This window comes from Vanacampus margaritifer, chromosome 1 (genome assembly GCF_051991255.1).
Source record: "Vanacampus margaritifer isolate UIUO_Vmar chromosome 1, RoL_Vmar_1.0, whole genome shotgun sequence".
Taxonomy (NCBI): Eukaryota; Metazoa; Chordata; class Actinopteri; order Syngnathiformes; family Syngnathidae; genus Vanacampus; species Vanacampus margaritifer.
Window position 1 is genome coordinate 61536241 of NC_135432.1, and position 20373 is coordinate 61556613.

General features: G+C 41.6%; 1 protein-coding gene across 1 annotated transcript in view; it reads right to left on the minus strand.

The window, feature by feature from the left end:
• Positions 1-300: 300 nt before the first annotated feature.
• spred1 (sprouty related EVH1 domain containing 1) overlaps positions 301-20373 on the minus strand; it is a 39538-nt gene continuing 19465 nt past the window's right edge. The window contains exons 4-7 of the mRNA XM_077559927.1: positions 14570-14738; positions 12271-12317; positions 5781-5936; positions 301-4616 (exon numbers count right to left, since the gene is read on the minus strand). Coding sequence (XP_077416053.1) covers positions 3924-4616; positions 5781-5936; positions 12271-12317; positions 14570-14738 — 1065 coding nt within the window. The 3' untranslated portion in view covers positions 301-3923. The remainder of the gene's footprint in view (positions 4617-5780; positions 5937-12270; positions 12318-14569; positions 14739-20373) is intronic.

Genomic DNA, 20373 nt, shown 5'->3' on the forward strand with positions numbered 1-20373 from the left:
TGTTTACAGAATAGTTAATAGTACCATTTAGACTGCAAGTTTTCCAAAAAACACTTCCACTATTTCAGAACTAATCACATAAATGTTACATCAAGCGCTGTAAGATGTCAAAAAAGCATACATCGAGTAGTATCAGTGCACCGAAGCCTTGTTGGAGAACCCGAACTAGAACACTCCAAGAAACTGCTGTGAAAAGTAAACAGTTTTCTGTTACTCTTTTTAAAACAATGCACTGAAAAGAAAAAAGGATTTGAGATATATATATATATATATATATATATATATATATATATATATATATATATATATATATATATATATATATATATATATATATATATATATACTAAACTTCAACAAAGTACACTCATATGCATTCCCAACCTTATGCACAAGTTTTTTTCTGAAGCTCGAAAGACTAGCAGCAAAAGTGGTTAAAACTGAAGTCTTTATATATATATATATATATATATATATATATATATATATATATATATATATATATATATATATATATATATATATATATATATATATATATATATATATATATATAGTGTATGTGCGTGTTAAAGCAGACAGATGTTTGTTGCATATATAATACAGTACATGACAGTAAGTAGCACTGTGCTGGTTAATGCAGAATGACAAAAGTATTAGTTTTTTTCTTCCATTTCCTTTGTATTAAAAAAAAAAAGAAAGAAAGAAAAATAAAAAGCACATCCTAGATTTTGCCAGCCAGCAAGTTTTTAATCAGCTTCATCCAACCTTGGTTCAGCTTGACGACAGGACGCAAACACACGCGCACACAAAACACATACACGTCGCACAAAAAAATAAAATAAAAAAAAGTTTAATGCTGTTGGAGAATTAGGGTTTAACAGTCATTCATAGCTAATTTTCTCTGTCAGCACAATAAAATTAGTGATTGTATCTAGCAGCCTTAAATTCATGTATTTATATATATATATATATATATTTATATATAAAATTTCCAAAGCGAGTCGAGTGCTACTCCTGTACCGTGTTAGCGCCATCTCGTTCCATCTATCGTACAAAACTAGTGAGAAACTTTTATTAGAAGCTCAATAGTCATTTTGTTTACCCCCCTGACCCGTTGCAAATGCCCTCTACTTTTCAATGTGAAATAATACTACAAAAAGTGGACCTATGTACACAAGTATGCTGTCAATAGAAGCTACCATAGATAATGTTGACAGCCACGATAAATACAGCTCTATCTTTAAAAAGACAACCTCAAAGACAAAACAAACCAGTTATTATTATTATTATTATGATCAGTATTTAAATACAGTGTTACATATTTACAGGTGTTTGGTACCAAAGGGGGAGGAGGCTCATCTACTATGACTACCTACGAAGGTCTAAAAAAAAAAAAGAAAAAAGAAAAAAAGTGTCCTGTCAGTCTTAAGAGTGTGTCCCATGTCATAAGTTTGCATAGAAAGATTAAAAATAAAAAGGTCTGAAAATAAAGAGTCCTAAATTGTTATGTTTTGTGCTGATTGTAGTGTTCTTGTCCACTACATTTAAAAACAAAACAAAAAAACAATTGACTGTTAAGAATCTGCGTGAGGAATCGACTGCGGATTTCCCACACCTTGAAAGCAAATAAACTTGCCTGCAAACACCAATTTGCAGTCTAAAGTAGACAACGCTTCAGGAAGTTGTCAAGTGTCTAAATGACTGATTGTGAATTCTGGGAACTTTACCAGAGGGGTTCTAACACTCGGATCCAGCAAAATTGCCATGTCAAGAGCCCCAACATGGAATTCATCCGCAAAAAAACAACAAAAGCAGGCTTTTAACAACATATTTGCGTGCACTTCCAATCATCTAGTAGTGCGTTGAATAAAATACAACGTAACAGGTGTCATTCCCGCCCGTTATAGCTCTGATACTACTACTAAAATTGCTAAATTGATGGACAAATCTGCCATCACGAATCAATTCCTGCGAATGAGAATCAATTAAAATATACATGACTAGAACAAATTATGAGATTCATAATGCTTTCCAATGACAAAATTTGTATACCTCTGTCTACGGCAACCCTGATGTAGGGTTTGTGGTTTGCTGGCCAGCAAAAGAATACATGGTCGCGCATTAATAGAAAACAGTTATCACCATACTTATTGTATAGTAAAAATAATTGTTTTATATTTGCGGTGTTTTTCACTTACTACTGCGCTAGCATAGGTTAGTGTTAGACTACACTATAAAAAGTGAAGAGTGAAGAGTACGCGCATACAAATTCAGGCTACGCTGCCTCCGCCGTAAGAACAGAAACAAAACTCCTTTGTAAATTAAAGTAATATTATGGAGATCTTCAGCTATTTTTTTTTTGTTTACGATCACTTTTGATGTTTGATATTTTCAGGGCAAAAATAAAGTGGTGAAAAATAAAAATGTTACCTACATTTTTTGCTGGTGTTTTAAACTCCATAAAAAAAAAAAAACAGTATTGTGCCAAAGGAAATTGCTTTTTATTTTTAACCATATCACACTTTTGTGCTGATTATTCTGATAGCTAAGACAGTCAACTTGTTAGCTGCGGCGAAAAAAAGTCTGGAATCTCCTAAACAATAAATATTCTTTTAACGTGTTTGTCGAAAGAGTCATCAGTCAGGACGTTACCAGTGCATGTGAAGGCCTAAGTGCACACACACACACACGCTCGCACACACACACACACCATCTGTATGTACTTAATTGCTCAGATACTCAACATTCCTGAAACAATGCGCTCATTCATCCAGGGCTTATTAAAACGAAGACACATGAAGGAGTGGACTGGCGACATGAGGAGAGGCACAAAGGAGAACAAATTTAAAATAAATAAAAGTGTGGGACAAACACGAGACTTTTTGGAGGTGGAGGGGTGCTGCAACCAAAAGCTCGGAGAGCAGTGCTTTTTTTTTTTTTCAGACAAATTCCAGAATCACAGAAGGTCGTCTTAGTCAAATAATAAGCCTCGTTTTAAGTGCCTGGTTGTTTTCTTAAAAAAACAACAACAATAATAATCGCATAAATCAAAAATAGGAGCACCGTCACTCCTCACTCACCGAAACAAAACTTGCTGGTTGAGCAAAATTTGAGCTTTGAATCAGAAGGTGAACAGAAAAAAAAAAAGAAGTGGGCTTTCAATTTGTAAAGGTGTCATCTTCCACAACATTTTTGGGGGGGGGGGGGAAGGGGGGTTTGTGAGGGAACGTCAGCATGGTAAAAAGTTACCATTTTCCCTTGAGTCCCTTTATTTTGGAATGCAATCAAAAAAGGTCGGAGAAAAAAGTGGCCACGTACCGCACCACACTGTTTCAATAACACTACATGGCTAAAATGAGGAAGGGGAAATGTGTCTAGTGCACGTATTTTTTTTCTCTGTCTACTAATTACACTGTGATGAAGGGAAGGAAAGGCCACTGTTACCCGACTGCAACGTTCACACAAAATAAGCATAAGAACATATGTATCCCTTTTAGCATACTCAAACAGCAAGTTATTTGACTGAATAGTTGTGTTTTGTCTCTGTACAAAAAGACAAGTTTCCTTCATAAAGTTACACGTTTCTTGTAGTAGAGTTCGTCCAGGTGTATGTCAATGCATGTGTGTGTGTTTGCGGTGCGTTTAGTAACATCTCCAAGTCTGTTAATCTCAACGTCCTCATCTCCTCATCCAGATTTAGCTCGACGCAAAGCTTAAATTCGTCCTCGCTGCAGCTCGTCGGCGACAAACGCAAACTGAAATCTCCAAAAGCCCTCAGAGCTGGCGATCAACAACACCGCCCCGTCCGAGAGAGTGAGCGGGGGGGTTGGAAAAAAAGGATGCCGGCATTGAATAGATCCGCTTTGATCCGCTTCTTGAGTTAGCTAGCTTTGAGGGGGTCCCATAGGGGCGGCGTGGGGTCACCCGGCTGCCTTGTGCTTGCCCCCGCAGCAGCGGCACGCCTCGCCGCAGTGGTGGCAGGCGCGCAGCGGCAGGTAGCAGCACATGCAGGGCGCGATGAAGGACAGCGCCACCAGGGCGAGCCAGCGCAGGCAGAACTGCTCATCGGACGTGTCGCACGAGCACGGGTCCGAGAAGTCGCCCTCCGAGTCGGACATGCAGTGGTAGAGCATGCTCTCGGCGCACAGCATGCAGCTGACTTTGTAGATGCACTGCTTGATGGGGTCGGGGGCGTCTTGGCACTGCCCCCGCCAGTTGTCCTCGTGGTTGAACATCTCGCGGCAGTAAATGCAGCGCGAGCGCTCGCCGTCCTCCCGCCGCCGCCGCCCCTTCTTGGACTTGAGCAGCGGCGAGGGCTGAGTCTTGATGGCCGTGTCCTTGCCCAGGCCGAGGCCCATGCCCGTGCCCATGCCGGAGCCCGAGTGGGGGTCCCCGCCGGGTCCGTCGGGGAAGAGGTACTCGCACTTCTTACTGTCCAGTTTGTGGAAGGTGGCCGGGAAGTCCAGGTCTTCGTGCTCCACTTCCTGTTTCCACATGACCGGGTGGCGGTAGTCCTCGTAGCCTCGGATGAGCACGTCCTTGCGCGGGTTGATGCGGACGATCTCCTCCTCGTCCATGTGAAAGCTGACATGGCGGGTCGATTTGAATGACACCTTCGGAAACAAAATGACAAAGTTAAAATAATTGCACACAATCAAGTACACAGCATAGTTTCCCCAAAGTGCTTTATAAGCCTAGCGGCCTACCAGCTGTTGACGAATATTTTCCCAGGCCGAATTTTGCTCCCCATCCATCGTCAGCCACCAGAGTCAGACATGGCAAATTTACGGGGTAAATCCTGACACAGTATCGATTAAAATCGCTCACAAACTAAGCTAAAAAAAATTAAGAAGAAAAATAATCCTTTTTTCCCGCTAGCTTCTACTCGCCTTGATTTTCCTTTTCGAAATAGTATTGTGAAAAACTCGCTGCACTGAATGCCAAAAACCCCCACCAGGAGGCACATTTCAAACTTAAGGCCTGAATTAAGGCAACTTAACTATACTTAAATTTTTTAAGTTGTTTCACCTTTAAGGCTTCTTCAGTTTTAAACGTTAGGCATGCAAGTAGAGTCTTGTAACATTTAGGTAAACTGTGATTGGCTGTTACCTGGGCCCTTAACACGTGATGTCATTTTCAGTCGACAGCCAAGTGGCAAAATGTCTTTTTAAAGATGTTAATTATAAATGAAGAATAATGACGCTATCAAATTCATGATAGACTAAATATCACCTTAATACTGCTGACAATTGTAAAATGAATGAAGTATCTTTTAAAGGGGAGGTCAACCCAAAAAAGAAAAATCTTGACAATAACATGATCTATGCAGCCCCACTTGTCCATGTTATGGTATTTTGGTTAATATTGCGTTGGTGGAGTTAAGGTGAAAAATCCAGCAGTTTTTATCAATATCCGAAGGCGGCCATTTTGCCATTGCTGTTGCTGTTGAGTGAAAATGACATCACACTTGCTCAGGGCCAATCACAGCTCAGCTCCAGAAAACAGGTGAGCTGCAATTGGTCGTTGCCTGAGCAACTGTGATGTCACCTTCAGTCGACGGCAAGTAGCAAAATGGCTGCCCCCTGAGATGGATAAAAATGGGAGGATTTTGCTTCATAACTCTTATTCCACAAATGTAATATTAATCAGAATGTTATATTTAGACTAGTGCGGTCACATAACATATTATTGTCAAGTAATGTTTAAGGTTGACTTTCCTTTTAAGCCTTTTGTCCATTCAGTGTATAAACATGGCTCATGTGGGGACAGGATCACACCTGTGGCGGCAGGTAACGTCGATTGCTGGAGGTGAACTCGTCAAAGGGCTGAGCACGCACATAGCAGCCCCTGAAGGGCTCGGTGGACACCACATTGTTCAGGGGGGAGAATGGCTCTTTCATTGGCGTGCAGATGGATGGAGGTTCCTCACACGCCTGCACACACAGAAAAAAACATGTTGAGGTATTATGCCATCATTTTAGTAAGCATAAACAACAAAATAACCTTTTTTTCCCCTCACAACCCGATCAATTTTGGTTTCACTGTTGTGGTTGCGTTCCAAAAGTAACCACCAGAGGGTATCCTGCACCTATGCTTGTCAAAGTGTGATGCAGCAATGACTGAAGACTTTCTGTGTGAGAACTCCGAGTTCCCAACAGCCCTTTTATAGCATTCCCACAAAACTGAAGAAAAAGATACGAACACAAGCCGAAAAATAAAAAGCACACTTTTTCATTTCAAATGAAATGAAGCGCATTCTCACTGCCTCGTTTCACAGCGTCTCCAAATGAAACGGATCTCGCCATTAACAACAATCAGGCTGAAGTATCTATAAATAGCATTTTGTGAATGCCGCAGAATGCATCGCATAGGAACATATGCGCTGCGTGGGGAATATACATTTCAGGCCCGTGCAGGCTAGATTATAAACAGGCTCCGATAAGAAATAGTGCCAAGACTTCAGTACTCATGGCAACTAATGTGACGGCTATTTCATGATTCATGAATGCAGAGGTGCGGGAGAAACAGAGAGAGAGAGAGAGAGATGGGGGAGGATATTACTTCAGGAGCCAACATTATGTCAGCGCAAGCATCCGAGCACCCCCCCCCCCCCACCCAAGCTTGTCCACACACCAAACCATCACGGATGCAAAGTCGTGTCAAAGTTGGATCGAATTTGCAAATAACAGTTGATTCATGCCAAGTGTTGCTTTATCAAGAATAAATTACTGAAGGAATACTAACAAAAAGGTACAAGACTTTCTGTGCCAGGATGATGGCCATCTTTATTTTTTGGGGATTTGGAAAAAATAAATCTTCTATGGAAAATAGTGATCTGCTCTGGGGTCAAACTGACAATTATGAATGTAAGGGTATGAAATTTGTTCCAAATGAAAGCCAAACATGCAAATTAAAAAAGTGATGATGATAGTTCAATAGACAAAAGGGTGATTTTACCCACCATTTGTGGGTCCTTCTTTTTTCAAGGGAGGCATAGATCGGGGGATGTAACCGGACGGTCAACAGTGGGCCGGTGAAGCACTTTAAGACTCTTTTGTGATTTAGGGCTATACAAATAAACTTGACCTGACCTGACTAGACCCCACTCAAACTTTGGTTCAAACTACAAGACCACACAATCGTCGACATTTACTGACATATTTAAGCAAGGAGGCTGACCTCAGCACAACATTCCTTAACCCCCTCCCCACCAACATTTTATGGTAACTTCAAATAATGAGACGTTAATGTCCGTATGGGATTGCCGCTTAATTTGGGATAGAGAGGAAGACCACAGCCCAGTTTGTCATATCCGTAGTTTTGCTCAGAAAACATCCCAACATATAGTCGACTACAAATCTAGCATTTTAGTCGAGGAAAACAATTTTATTCATCTAGTTTTAGTCAACAGAAACTGTCAACGTTTTAGTCTAGTTTTAGTCAGGACAATAATTTTACCCCTGTATATTTTTTGTCAGCAGATATTGTTTAAAATTTCAGATCTAAAACTATTTCACATCAAATTTTCTCTCATCTTTTTGATTGAAAACAACTTTTACAATTACAGTGGCTACTATAGCTCCATGCTACGAGCTAGTAAAGTACCCAGCATTCGTTAGTGGTCGGATTAACATTATTGTTGGAATGTTATAGTTGTTGGATTAATGTTACGTTATAACTATGATTAAATTATTTTTTTTAACCTTTCACTGGGAATCCACCTCCCGTCTGTCCCATTTTTTGTGTGCATGTTGCACTCGCTAGCTGCAGATTTGAAAGTGGGTGTGTCACTTTGTGTCACATGACAGTGTCACAGTGACAGATTAGCAGAGACAGGACTTTACAATTCATTTAAATTTCATCTCATCTTTGTTCATGAACTAAAATGTCCATAGAGTGTATTCCACTTTTTTTATCAAGATAAGTATACATTTTTGTCGCGTCTTCATTAGTTGACAAAAAAATGCATACTGATTTAGTCCCAGTTATTGTTTATTAATTAATTAATTAATTAAGGTTTTAGTCTAGTTTAGTTTTTGTCTGGTGAAAAATGTGTGTTGACGAAAATATTTGTACTTAGTTTACTATCTCACACCTAATAGAAATGTTACACAAGTTGAGTTTTTGTTTACCATTGGTTACATTTTTTATATGTTTATACAGAACCAGATTTTAAAAAGCAAGGTAAGCAGTATGGACCACTCATGGGGTAGCATTAGCTGCTAGCATTAGCTGCTAAAGTTAGCGGTCAGCCTGGATTTTCTTCTTCACTGGCACTTCTTCTGGAGTATGAGCCGCAAAAAGCCAAACAAAAAAGTAGAGAGTTATTTAAAGCTTGCTGCACTGAGTTCTAGAAAGATACATTTACAATCACACAATAAAATTTGTCAAGTTTTGAGGCTTTTTTTTAGCTGTACGACTTTTGGGATCACCAAGCTTAGCTCACAAACGTGCTTTCAAAGTTGCTCCATTCTTGAAAGGCACGTGCGCCATCAAAGTTTAACCCCAATCCAAACGCCCCCCAGCAACCCCTCCACCCCGACCTCATCAAGGCTGGGTTAGTACTCTCGCTTCCTCTCAGTGGCATGTGGGGGAGGCTGCTGGCTCTGGTTAGTCAGTGCCGTGTGTAAAGGAGCCCACGCCAGTGCTTTAACGCACAGCGGAAATCTGGTTTGCTCCCAGCTGCTGCAACAGTAATTACTGTCCTGTGGTTGCTAAGAGATGCTTCCTTTGACTTCTTTTTCCCCCTCTTCTCTTTCTCTTCTCCCCCTACCCTTCAACTTTCACCAACACCCCACTCCCACCCCACAGTCTCTCCCTTGAGCTGCACAAAGTGTATGTACAAAGTATGTGCATGTGTGTGTTTGTGCGCCTCAAAACATACCAAATATTTAAAAGAAGACAGTGGAAGGAGTGAAGAGGAATAACAGAGCAGGGAAAAAATGACTTCGCATTGGACTCAAGTTTGGATCCATGTGTGTGTACACGTAAAAGAGAGAAAGAGTACGCGAGTGAGAGGCCAGAGAGTCTGCAGAGAGAATGTCATAAACCAGCTCCAGCTGGAGAAATGCAGCAGAGAACTTAAAAAGCCAGATGACAGCTGTATGTGTATGTGAAAGGAAGGCAGAAAGGAGCAAAGGATGGAAAGGGGGGGCGGGGGGCGAGGGGGGGGGGAGATCAAAATGAGAAACAGACTCTGGCTTCCTTTTTGAAGCGTTCGCCTAAGCCCCGCCATTCAAAGGCATGCGTGGGGGCCAATCTGGAGCTGATCTGACCCCGGAGATGTGGCCGGGGGTGAGGGAGGAGAGGAAGGGAGGATTGGATGGAGGGGAGGAGGACACAGGAGGGAAGAGGGAGGGGGGGGGGTGGTTAAGTGAAGCAACCTGGCCTCGCACGAGCGCCAGGGAACATCCCGTGTACTTCCGTCGTCACATGACTTCGGAACAGAAAGGCCTGAGGTCAGTCTGAATCATCTCGTTGGCACACGATGAGTTAAACAGTAAACCGCTTCATTAATGATAAACGTTCACTTCATACTTCATAACACAAGATTCTCTGTGTTATCATGAACATATACTTTTGAAAGCAGCTAAACAGCCAATGAAAACATGTTTTCTAATATGTGTCAGAACTGTTCATCCAAACACATTTTTGGGCTCCCTCATTTAAATTGTTTCAAGTGATGAATAACAAGGACACCCCCCCCCCACCACCACCACCACCACACGACCAGTTGAATCCCTACGAAATTACCAGAAACTAAAACATCTGCAAAAAGGTAATGTTCTCCATTGTTGTTTTGAGCTAAAGGCTAACGATAGCTCCGGGTAGCTAACCGACCACGCGTTTGTTGACTTACTATTTACTATTAATGTCAACAAAACAATGAAACTATGAGGTAATATAAATTCATTCTTACCCTGCTTGACAGGAACAATGTCTAAAAACTTCAGTGAGTGAGGCGACTATGTCTTTTTCTGACATCTGTAGCGGCAGGCGGCGATGTGTATTTCTTTTGTTTTTGGGCAAAATTGCCTGGTGAGGGAGTGCAGATACCCTTCACAAAATTTTTTAAAGCCTCTCTGCTTGATTCGAAGAGAAATATCGGCGTCCTGAAAACACCTGACCAGGAAATCACAAGGAAGCTCTGACAACTTTGCCATTACCGTGGATTCACTTTTTGCTTATCTTGACCGTTAAATGTCTGAAGGTGCTGCTCGTCGCATTTAGTGGGCAAGGAGGGACGACAACTATTCGATTATTTGTTTAATAGCTTGACTAATCAATAGATTCAATTGCTTCTAAAAAATATTCAATCGTGAGATCCCTATTCAATGCTACTCTCTTATCTATTGTCGTCCAACATGAAGTCTTTGCGCCCTCAATATAAAACTTTAAGTGCTCTTCGCCCTGACTCAAGGTGTGTTACAGAGCCATATTCAGTCACGCCAAAACCAGCCATGCTATAAAACCAAGCAGCCAGTATAACCTCAGTGAACCCTAAGTGATAAATTACAACTTCCTGTTGGTTCTAAATTCAATGCAGAAGTTGTGGGTGGGGTGGGGGCTCGCAGCATTGTGAATGATTTGGATGTGCGGCGTCAGTCTTGGCAGACTTGTCCGTACAGCTGAGTTGTGCAACTGCATTTGTTCTTTGTGGGTAAAACAACTCATTTGTTTGGAGTTTCGGCATATGAGTGGACAGGAAGTTGAGGTCACCGTCTTGAACACACACTGTCGCAAATCCGCTGTGGTTCTAACAAGGCTAACGCAAAGATGCTATTCGTATCTCATGCGATGAGATACATGGCTATTCCGCACTGCACTTCCAAACTGTGCCGTGACTTGATGAGGCCTGACGCTGTGCTATTTGCTAGGTCTCCACTTGCAGAACTTGCGAATGGATCACTTCTCTTTCTCCGCAGCCCAGGTTTGCGACCGCAACATTCGGATGCCAAATCACCATGGTGACACCCTCGGTGGCTCACGCGCTGAACCTTGTGAACACCCCCCCCCCTTCCCTGTAGATACCCCCCCCTTTTTTTTTTTGCTGCCTAGCAACACCAGTGCCATTGGATTTCCTGTGTGTTCAGCCTGATCCCTTAAAGAGGAACTTTGCCACAGGAACAGGAACGCAGCTCCCTCACTCGCCCCTCTTTTTAAGATACTGAGGGGCAGGGGTTGAGGGTTTGGGGGAGTCAAGAGTGCTGAACATGTAGTGAGTTGTGATGTACAGCAAGATATCAAAACATGAGATGGCATGACTTGCCATAAAGAGTGGAATATCTGAATTACAAACATCCCTCAATATGTACAATTCGGTCTCAAGTCCCACAAAACTTTGGCGTTTGCACCGCCATCATACAAGCATACAAGACCTCATTGCAGTGTTCCGTTTTGTGTTTTCTATGGCTTTTGCAAGACACTACTCAAAAAAGGATAAGACTCAAGTCTGGTGTTAAGAAGAACATATAGCAGAAGTTATGCAAAGTAAAGAGACCCTCTTGAAAGAGTCATCAAACGCATTGCAGAGATACACCGATATGTTGTTTTTTTTCTGGGCCGATGCCGATTATCAGTAGACAAGGAGACCAATAACTGAGTATTTTGAGCTGATATTCATGTTCGCTAAAATGGAAAATATTGGCATTTAAAAAAAGAAAAGAAAAGAAAACAACAAAAAACCTCCAATTCTCGACTTTACTGAAGCATATGCTTACAACTTTTCAGATTGGCAAAGTGTTGATTTTTTGTTTGTTCTTTTTAAATCTTAGACAATAGACATCTTTGTTTTAAAATTCAGATAAAAAGTGCAAGGTTATCAGCATGTCTTAAAAAGTTAAATGAGAATTTAAACAATAGCTCCTTAATATTTTCTCCGGTAAATCAAGTTTTCCAAAATTAAAAAATATCTGAATGTTAAATTTACATTTATCTTAGTTTTAATTTCAAACCAAAACGGAACGTGCAGAAATGTGCAGTTTCCAAAGTCAGAAGGATCTCTTATAAAGTTCACTGAAAATTTACATAAATTCTTCCCTAAAGTTAACAGTTTTAAATTGATTCATTATCGGCCATCAGATTGAAAAAAAAAGAAAGAAAAAAGGCTGATGCCGATATTCACCAAAATGCTGAATATCAGCGCCAATGATCGGTCTATCATTAACCCATTATCACTTCTTAAAATTAGAGTGGTTAACCTGTTTTGTAATTGTGTTGTCAAATCCTAAAGAAATGTATACAAACTGTCCCAAGAACAAGACTCACTGGTCGTCCATCCTCTGGAGTTTCCCCTTCGCCAAATGGTCGACAGCCTAGAACGGGGGGGAAAAAACACAAGATTAATTAAATAAATCTTTTCTTCTTCTTCTTTTTTTTTTTTTAAACACACACACACGCACGCACAATTAAAAACACTTTTTGGGATTATAGGCCGATTTGAAATATTTTTTAGTTATTTGACAAAATAGTTTGGCTGTCAAAAAGCGTGACTTATTTCGCCAGCTTCAGCAAACGGATGTACGTATTCTCCTCAAGTCAAGCCAAAACGAGACGAGACTCGCGCTTCCATCCGACTGCAGCCTAAATGGGGAAATGAAAGCTGCTTTGTGTCAGTGGGGCACACGGAAGTTCATGAAATATGCATGCCACGAATAATGTAACCCGACCTCTGCTAAAACGCCATGTGCCATTTCCACATCCACCCCCCCCCCCACCCCTCCCAAAAAACACCTCGTCTGCAGATGCTGCAGACTGGCAGCTTGTGTTTCAGGTATCAGGGTGACCGCGTTTCGACTTTTTTCCGTCGTGGATGACGTCAGCTACACAGGAGTCACTGAACTTTTAACACAAAATGAGCTTTCTTGTTTTTCTTTTTTTGCTGATATACTGACAGTGTCACATTGACATCGCTATTTGTAATGGATTTATTTCCTATTGTTGGAGTACAACTAATTCTTTCAGCCGATTAGTCAGAGTGCAAATCAACTCGCCTAAGGCCAATTTTTCCTTCCTGTACCAATCAATTTGTTTTCTCGTTGCAAGTGACCTACATTCAAGTTGTTGTCACGAGAATTTTTGCAGGGAAAAAAAAGTTGAAGGGTGAGGGGGTTACGGCATCCGCAAACCCCCAAAGCAAAACACTAGTACTGCCACAACAAACACCACAAAGATGGCGGACATGCTGCAGTGACAATGACATATTTTGCCCTGCACAGTTCTCAATGAGAAACACATGAATTACAGTATTATTTAATCCCAACAGAGCGGGGCCGCAATATACATCAGTCTTGAGTCTTATGACTCATCAAGCCTCACTGTTGTCTAGCTTCTCTGCAGTATCATGTATAACCAGGAATATGATCAAACAAAAAAAATTGGCATTAAGCATATTAAAACAAACATTTCCTCGAGCCAAAGCCTGTTTGGGGCAACAATCGCACCGGTTTGCCATAACTGAACCACCAAGGCTTTTTATTCAAACAGATACAGTAGTGATAACGGCTTTCAGAACAACACAGTTGGAGAAGTCAGATGTTAAATTTGACGAAACAAATATCCTGATACACAAAACTCATAGTTGATAGCCCTCGTTTCACATTGCTGCACGGAAAAGGGCGGCTTTAACAGTCGCAATCTTGAAAGCTAGTTGATATAACTGGCACATACACCTTATATAACTGACAATGTGATCTCAATGGCTTCAGCTAGTGAACACACAGCCCGACTGTGTCTGACAAAAACAAAGCTAGTGTTCTTCCGACGTGAGAACCTTGAATGTCGAAAAATGGTTGCAAGCCGGGGTCATGCACAAAATGGCAATTTAGAACAATTCTACCGGGAGGAAGGGAGATACTATTACTACTATTAAGAACACAACAGAGGACTTCAGTCTCAATCACATGGAGAAGGTATGTGCGCATTTCCTCAATGCTAGGGAGTAAGCGAGAGAGAGAGAGAGCGCGCGAGACAGCGAATGCAGCACGACTCGGCTCTCTGGAAGCTGCCTGAGCCATGTGCCCGGCGTTGCCATGGCAACAGAGGACCGCAAGACCGATACACACGCGTGCGCGCGCACATTCACAGGGGCGCAGCATATTCTCTCGCCTACCAACACAACGCGGGCCACCCCCGACCCTCCTCCGCCACCCTCGCTCGCACGCATTGACGAAGCCGAGCGACCGGCAGCGCGGCGATGCAATAGGAATACAGAGCAACCTGTCTGTGTGTGCGCGCGAGAGTGAGCGCAGAGGAGGCATTACACAACAGCGGCAGAATACAGGAGGATGCCAGGACACAGAGGAAGAAGGAAACAGAGAAATACATTTAAAATTAACACTAACTCATATCACGTCTTCTTTAGCATGTTGGTGATTGTAGACCGAATGAAAACTGACCTTATACTTTTTTTTTTTTTTACACTCTTCTAAAGGATGTGGCGAGTTTGTATGGGCAGCTGGCGCTAACAAGATAACACAGGAGGGGTCGTGCTTAGCATTCGGAGACATCCTTAATCACCAATCAGCTCACTGTATCTCACATGGACATGTCCTAAACAGGTGCCCACCTTGGCTGATGTCCTCAATGGCCCGGCGTATGCCTCGGTCGAAGGCGCGAGCGTCAGCGGGGCTCTGGAAGGTCAGCCCGAACTTCTTGTCATTGATCCTCCAGTGGTGAAAGATGGGGTTGACCTTGTTGTACACGAGGCCCTCCTGCAGGACACACTCCAGCACCACCTGAGGGGGGGGGGGGGGGGGGTGGACACTGTCAGGTCAATTTTGCCTACAAGCCTTGATGATAAAACAAAAGGATGAAGAAGAATTAGTTGAACAATAGTTTTTTTTTTGTTTTTTTTTAAGTAACCAAAAACGGCAAGGGTGAAAATGTTCTATAAAGAAGTCAAGCCACTCTGTTAGCTGGTACAATTTGTAAACCATATTGAAAATGGTGTTCTTGTTTTAATTACAGATGACTTGGAAGGAGGCAGTGAGGGAAGAAGGGGCTTTAAGTGGGTTTTTGGAGGGAGACAGTCAAAAGTGTGCGGCGGAAAGACACTGTATTTCCAAAGCCTATTATTAATCAGGGCTACTGAGCCGCCTCTTGGCCTTCCTCTAGGGCAGATTAAGTGAAATGAGAGACAGCCATTACAGTCTTTGAGGTTTTGACAAACGTGCACGAGAGTGGCTTAAACGGGGTGCGAATGTGCGAGCGCGGGCGTGACGGTCCATGCAAGCGCGTGCAAGATTGTTGCGATTTAAACCAATCATGGTTGGTGGGATAAGATTGGCAAACGAGTCTTGTAATAATAAAAAAAAAAGTAAACGTTGGGTTGAGTTTTCCGCTGTATGATTTAAAGCAGGTAATATATAGTTCAGCATAGCTATAGATGTGACAGTTTCAATTTTAATGTTTCCATTATGATTAGGGCTGGATATCGATTCTAATTTCCTCAATCGATTTAATTTCGATTTAGATTTTTTCAATTCGATTTGATTCACTTGAGTCCGATATTGATTAATTATGGAACTTCAATTCTTCCTAAATATCAAGGACATGATAAAAACTCCACAAACATTAAATTCCAGATATAATTGTGCGTACTAGGCAGTAACTAGTTAAATTATATATTTTATTAATTCAGGGCCAATCCCTAGTCAAGGAGGCCAATAACCAATATTTAAAGCAGATATTCATTTTCGGTAAAAAAAAAAAAAAAAGGGGGGGGGGGGGCTATTTGCTGTCAAGATTTTAAAAAATACAAAATACAACTGTTAAATTGGCTGAAATGTCTTAAAGCATATATTTATTTAAACGGATCTTTGTGCAGTTTTTCACTTTTTTACTCGCCACTGCCACCTCTGGCCCAAAGCGTAACTGCTTCAGGGAGCTCCCATGATTATCAGTACGCTTTACTAAATCACCCCCCCCCCCAAAAAAAAAAATTCTATATAACTGATGAGTTAAGATTGCATGCATCTTTGTTTTAATTTCAAACAAAACCAAAAGATGCAGAAAAATCCCAGGGTCAGCAGCACCTCTTACAAAGTAAACTGAAAATAAAGATAGTTTCCTGAGGTTACCAGTATTAAATTGATCATTTGTCGGCTGTTGGGCAGTATCTTTCAGTGTCAGTGTACTTTGTTGCATAAGTTATTCAAAACTACGATTGATTTTAGGGATTAGGCTTACGCTGCTCAATTACTTATTGAGAGATTTTTGTCCATATATTTTTTCATTGGGTGTCAGACAAGAAGCTACCAAAAGTCCTAACTTGAAGGTGACCTATGCCGCCGCAAGCGTATCACAAAATGTTTTTCCTCTGCCTTCCAAAGAAAAGATGGGCCAGGGGTTAAGCCGGAGGGATGAAGGGAAGAAGAGAGGGATGGACACTGAGGAGGATGGCGTGGGATCAGGTGATAAAAAGGGAGGCGGATGGGGTGTCTGCGCCTCTGGGGCTGATTGTGGAGGGCGAGACTGAACGGAGCCGGAGCAGGTAAGATGAGCGCCACACGGCGAGGCCTGCACAGACACGGGAGGAAGTATCGCGTGTTGCGAGGGAAGGACAATGCTCGACGTTGCATTCCACAAACCAGGCTTGGAGGTGACAGGGCAGACAATGTTGCACGAGGGGGGACAGAGATAGTCGGAGGTGCGATGCGCCGGAAAGCAGACACAGAGTAAGATAGAGAAGATCTTTGAACTCTTGGTTTTGTGAAGAGTTCGCAAATAAGAAGATAAGCTTTGTTACAGAATCAGCGAATGATTGAAGATTTTCTTTCATGTGTTCTGTGATCATTCAAAGACTTCATCCGAGTTTTTTGCTTTTGTTTTTACACTCGCCATCTATTGTGTTCACAGAGTCACATATGTAACATTATTGGCGCTTGGATTTTACAAGCTGGGTGACACCGATAGTCTCACAGATAATAAACCGCATTTGGCTGCTAAAGCTCAACAAACAAGCAACATGCACGTATCGAGAGAGAAAGAGTCCTCGCCAAAAAAGAAAAGCTAATTTTGATGAGCCAGGAAGGCGCCACCATCACAGCTGTGAGCAATCCTAGGGAGGCTGTGACGAGCGAGGCAGTAAGCTCAGCTCGAGATCTGACACAAATCCGAGAGCCGGTGTCGTAAGAACTCGTCAACCAATTAGGTCTTCTTTTTTTTTGAGAGAGAGAGAGAGAGAGAGAGAGAGAGTGAGAGTGATGGAAGAGGGAAGAGAGAGAGATTGGTGGCTATATGGAGAGCCAGCTGAGTCATCACTGGTACACTTTGTGCCGCATCACTGCGCATCACAGTCACATTCCCACCACCTCTTCTTATTCTATCTGGCGCCACCTATGATTACTTTGATGGAATTTGACATTTTCCCCTCGATACCTTTCTCATGCACCTAATAACATCGCACTCCGTTTGCACAGTTACACACATCCTCAAGCTATTTAGGTTACGGTCAGGTATGGGAACAATCCGTTACCCTATCTTTGTTCAGACACAACAAACTCAAATTAAATAGCGATATCAGTATTATTTTGAGAACAGAAGCGCATGCGTCCACAAATAACACGTTGTTTGCCAACGTTGATGCATATTAATATTATACTCACTTAAAATTAAGTAAAACGTTCATACTTATTTTTCTAAACAATTCCTACAATAATCGCGTCACTTTACACAAACTTGATCTCTGCTTAGCAATGTGTTGAAAATAGATGTGCTTTAGCGCTAACTATGCTAAACTAGAATCTTGATTGTCATTATGCAAGCATAACAAATTTTTGTTCCAGCAGCTTTCAGCACAATTTTAAAAAAGGCACATAGTATAAAACAGCAAACTAGACTAAAATAAATAATTAAAAAACGCAGCTAGGAGGATATTGCAACCTTTTGTAAAAGTGTAGTGCAATGTGGGTCTTAAATTCTTATGCGTACACATTCCAGTGTCCCGTCTCCAAGCTACCGTTTCCAAATGATCTATTACTGTATAGATTAAAGACAGACATGTTGTGGCAACCAATTTTTGTGGTCGACTTAACTGAGTCATGCATTTTTCCCCAGTCTTAATATTTACCTATAATTTATAGAAATGTGTATTTGATTTTACAAGGAGTCCTCGAGTTACGGTCAAGTTCTGTTCCTACGCTGACAATGTAACCCGAATTTCGACCTAAATCAGATTTCACCGTTTAAGTCCATATTTACATCAAAATACTTCTGGATAGCAATTTTAAAAAAACATACTTGCGCGACCCGGAAGAGCTTGATAAATAATCTAACAACAATAATAATTCAAATTTAAACACAGGAGTGTGACGCGCCTGATAACTTTAAAATTGCGTGATTACTGTGGGAAATTAACGAAAAAGAAGGTGCTACGGATGAGGCACGGGCGCCGTAAAAAAAACAAAACAACTTGAGGACTCCATGTATTTGTATTTTTAAACTATAGACGTCATTAAGTGACATACCCCTAATCAGTCTGTTTGAAAGGATTTCCATTTTAAAAACTGTAACCAGGAAGTTGCACACCAGAGAACAATCAATGACAAAACCACACAGATGAAAACGCAACCTCCTTGGTGGAGATAATTACAGTCTGTCAATAACTTCTGTCGTCAACTCGCTGATGGTTTCAAACAATACTGCGGTGAGCGGAACAGATAATGTCATGCTTTGCCGTCTTGTATGACTAACATTAGTCGCTTGTGGGTTTGTCTGTGGTGGTTGTTTTTCTTGGACTCGTCGCTGTTGTCGTGCCGATGCCCTCAAACAGTCGGCAGAGCTGCGACCCATGCCAGGCACCCCGGCACTGGGTGGCATCCTGACAGACCTACATATGGCTGCGTGTTTGTTGTGGTGACTGGGGTAGATGCTGGCGGCAAGCTGGGTGTTTTACCACTTCCCAGAACAGTCGCCGGGGTCTCTGAGCCATGTGTATGCCCCAGCCTGTACGACAGCATTCCCGTCACACCCTTTCCTGTGCCACACACACATACATAGTAATACACTTAAGAGGCCTTGAACACAAAACACATAAAATGTTCTCAGTCAAAGGCGATCCAGACGCCAGGCAGCCTGCGAGCCGCCAATGTCGAAGCATTAAAAGGCCACCAGAGCCTCGACGTCACTATGTTTGCCACAGCCTTCTGACATCACTTTCACACTTTCATTACCGGAGTCTCGATTATCCCACAACATCTATTCCGTCACTTTTACATCAACCACACAGCTCTTGGAACAAGGAGGTCACAAGGGCTAAAGCCTCAAGGATTAAGATAGAGATGCTATTACATTGATTGGGAGGAAGAAAGACAGTGACAATGTATGGAAAGGAGACTTTAAATGATCAGTGTTGTATGGGGTAATAGAAATGAACAAACAATCAATAAATCCACGCGTAAACAATAACTGAAGCAAGAAATTTCCAGCCAACACCAGCACGTTACGCGCATGAACAGATTATTATTGTATTCAAACTTGGAATAGCAAGCCCCTTCTACACTGTCTGTAAAAGCCAACTTTTGTATGTTACTGTCCGCGTGTTCTTTATATGGAATGGGATGTTGAAGCCATCTTGCAAATATATATATAATATATAATATATATATAATATATATATATATATATATATATATATATATATATATATATATATATATATATATATATTGGGAACGATTGATATCACCATATTGGTGTGTAGTATATCCTTGCTAGATTCAGTGTAAAAGGTAAAGGGTGAATAAATGGCAATATTGTAAAATAAATATATGAATCTTTGTCATGAATGTGGACTGCTGGCTCAGATTAGGGGTGTTGGAATTAATCATACAATCAAAGCACTGCGATGTGACATGAACTATTGCAAATCGATGCAGGCAGACCATAATCAACTGTAATGGGATGACGTTGCGCTCCGATTTTCGGCCAGTGGCATTAAAATTCTTGTGATCTGGGGCAAATTCTTTGGATAGACACGCCCAGGGCGTTATAGCTCCACTCTTATCTAAATGGTGTCATACATCACATACAGTACGAGGCCGCGAACCAAGAGTTAAGGATTCTCCAAATTATATATTTTGCATTACGTAAAGCCAGTCACACAAAAATCAAATAACAGGAACTCTTCCATCTTAATTAAAGGAATCACGGTAGCCATTTCCACCTTGAGTTGCTAACTTCGCTGTAAAAGGAAAATGCACAGTTGGCCGGTGCAGCAAATAAATGACATGAGTGTGTTAATAAGCCCGCCTAACCCGTGCAATGTGAAGAAATAACCCAGGATCTGGGAGACTTTACAGCGAAGGATTTATGACCGTATTCCGTAGTGGACAACGTCGGCTTCCAACACTTGAGATCATTAAAGATGCA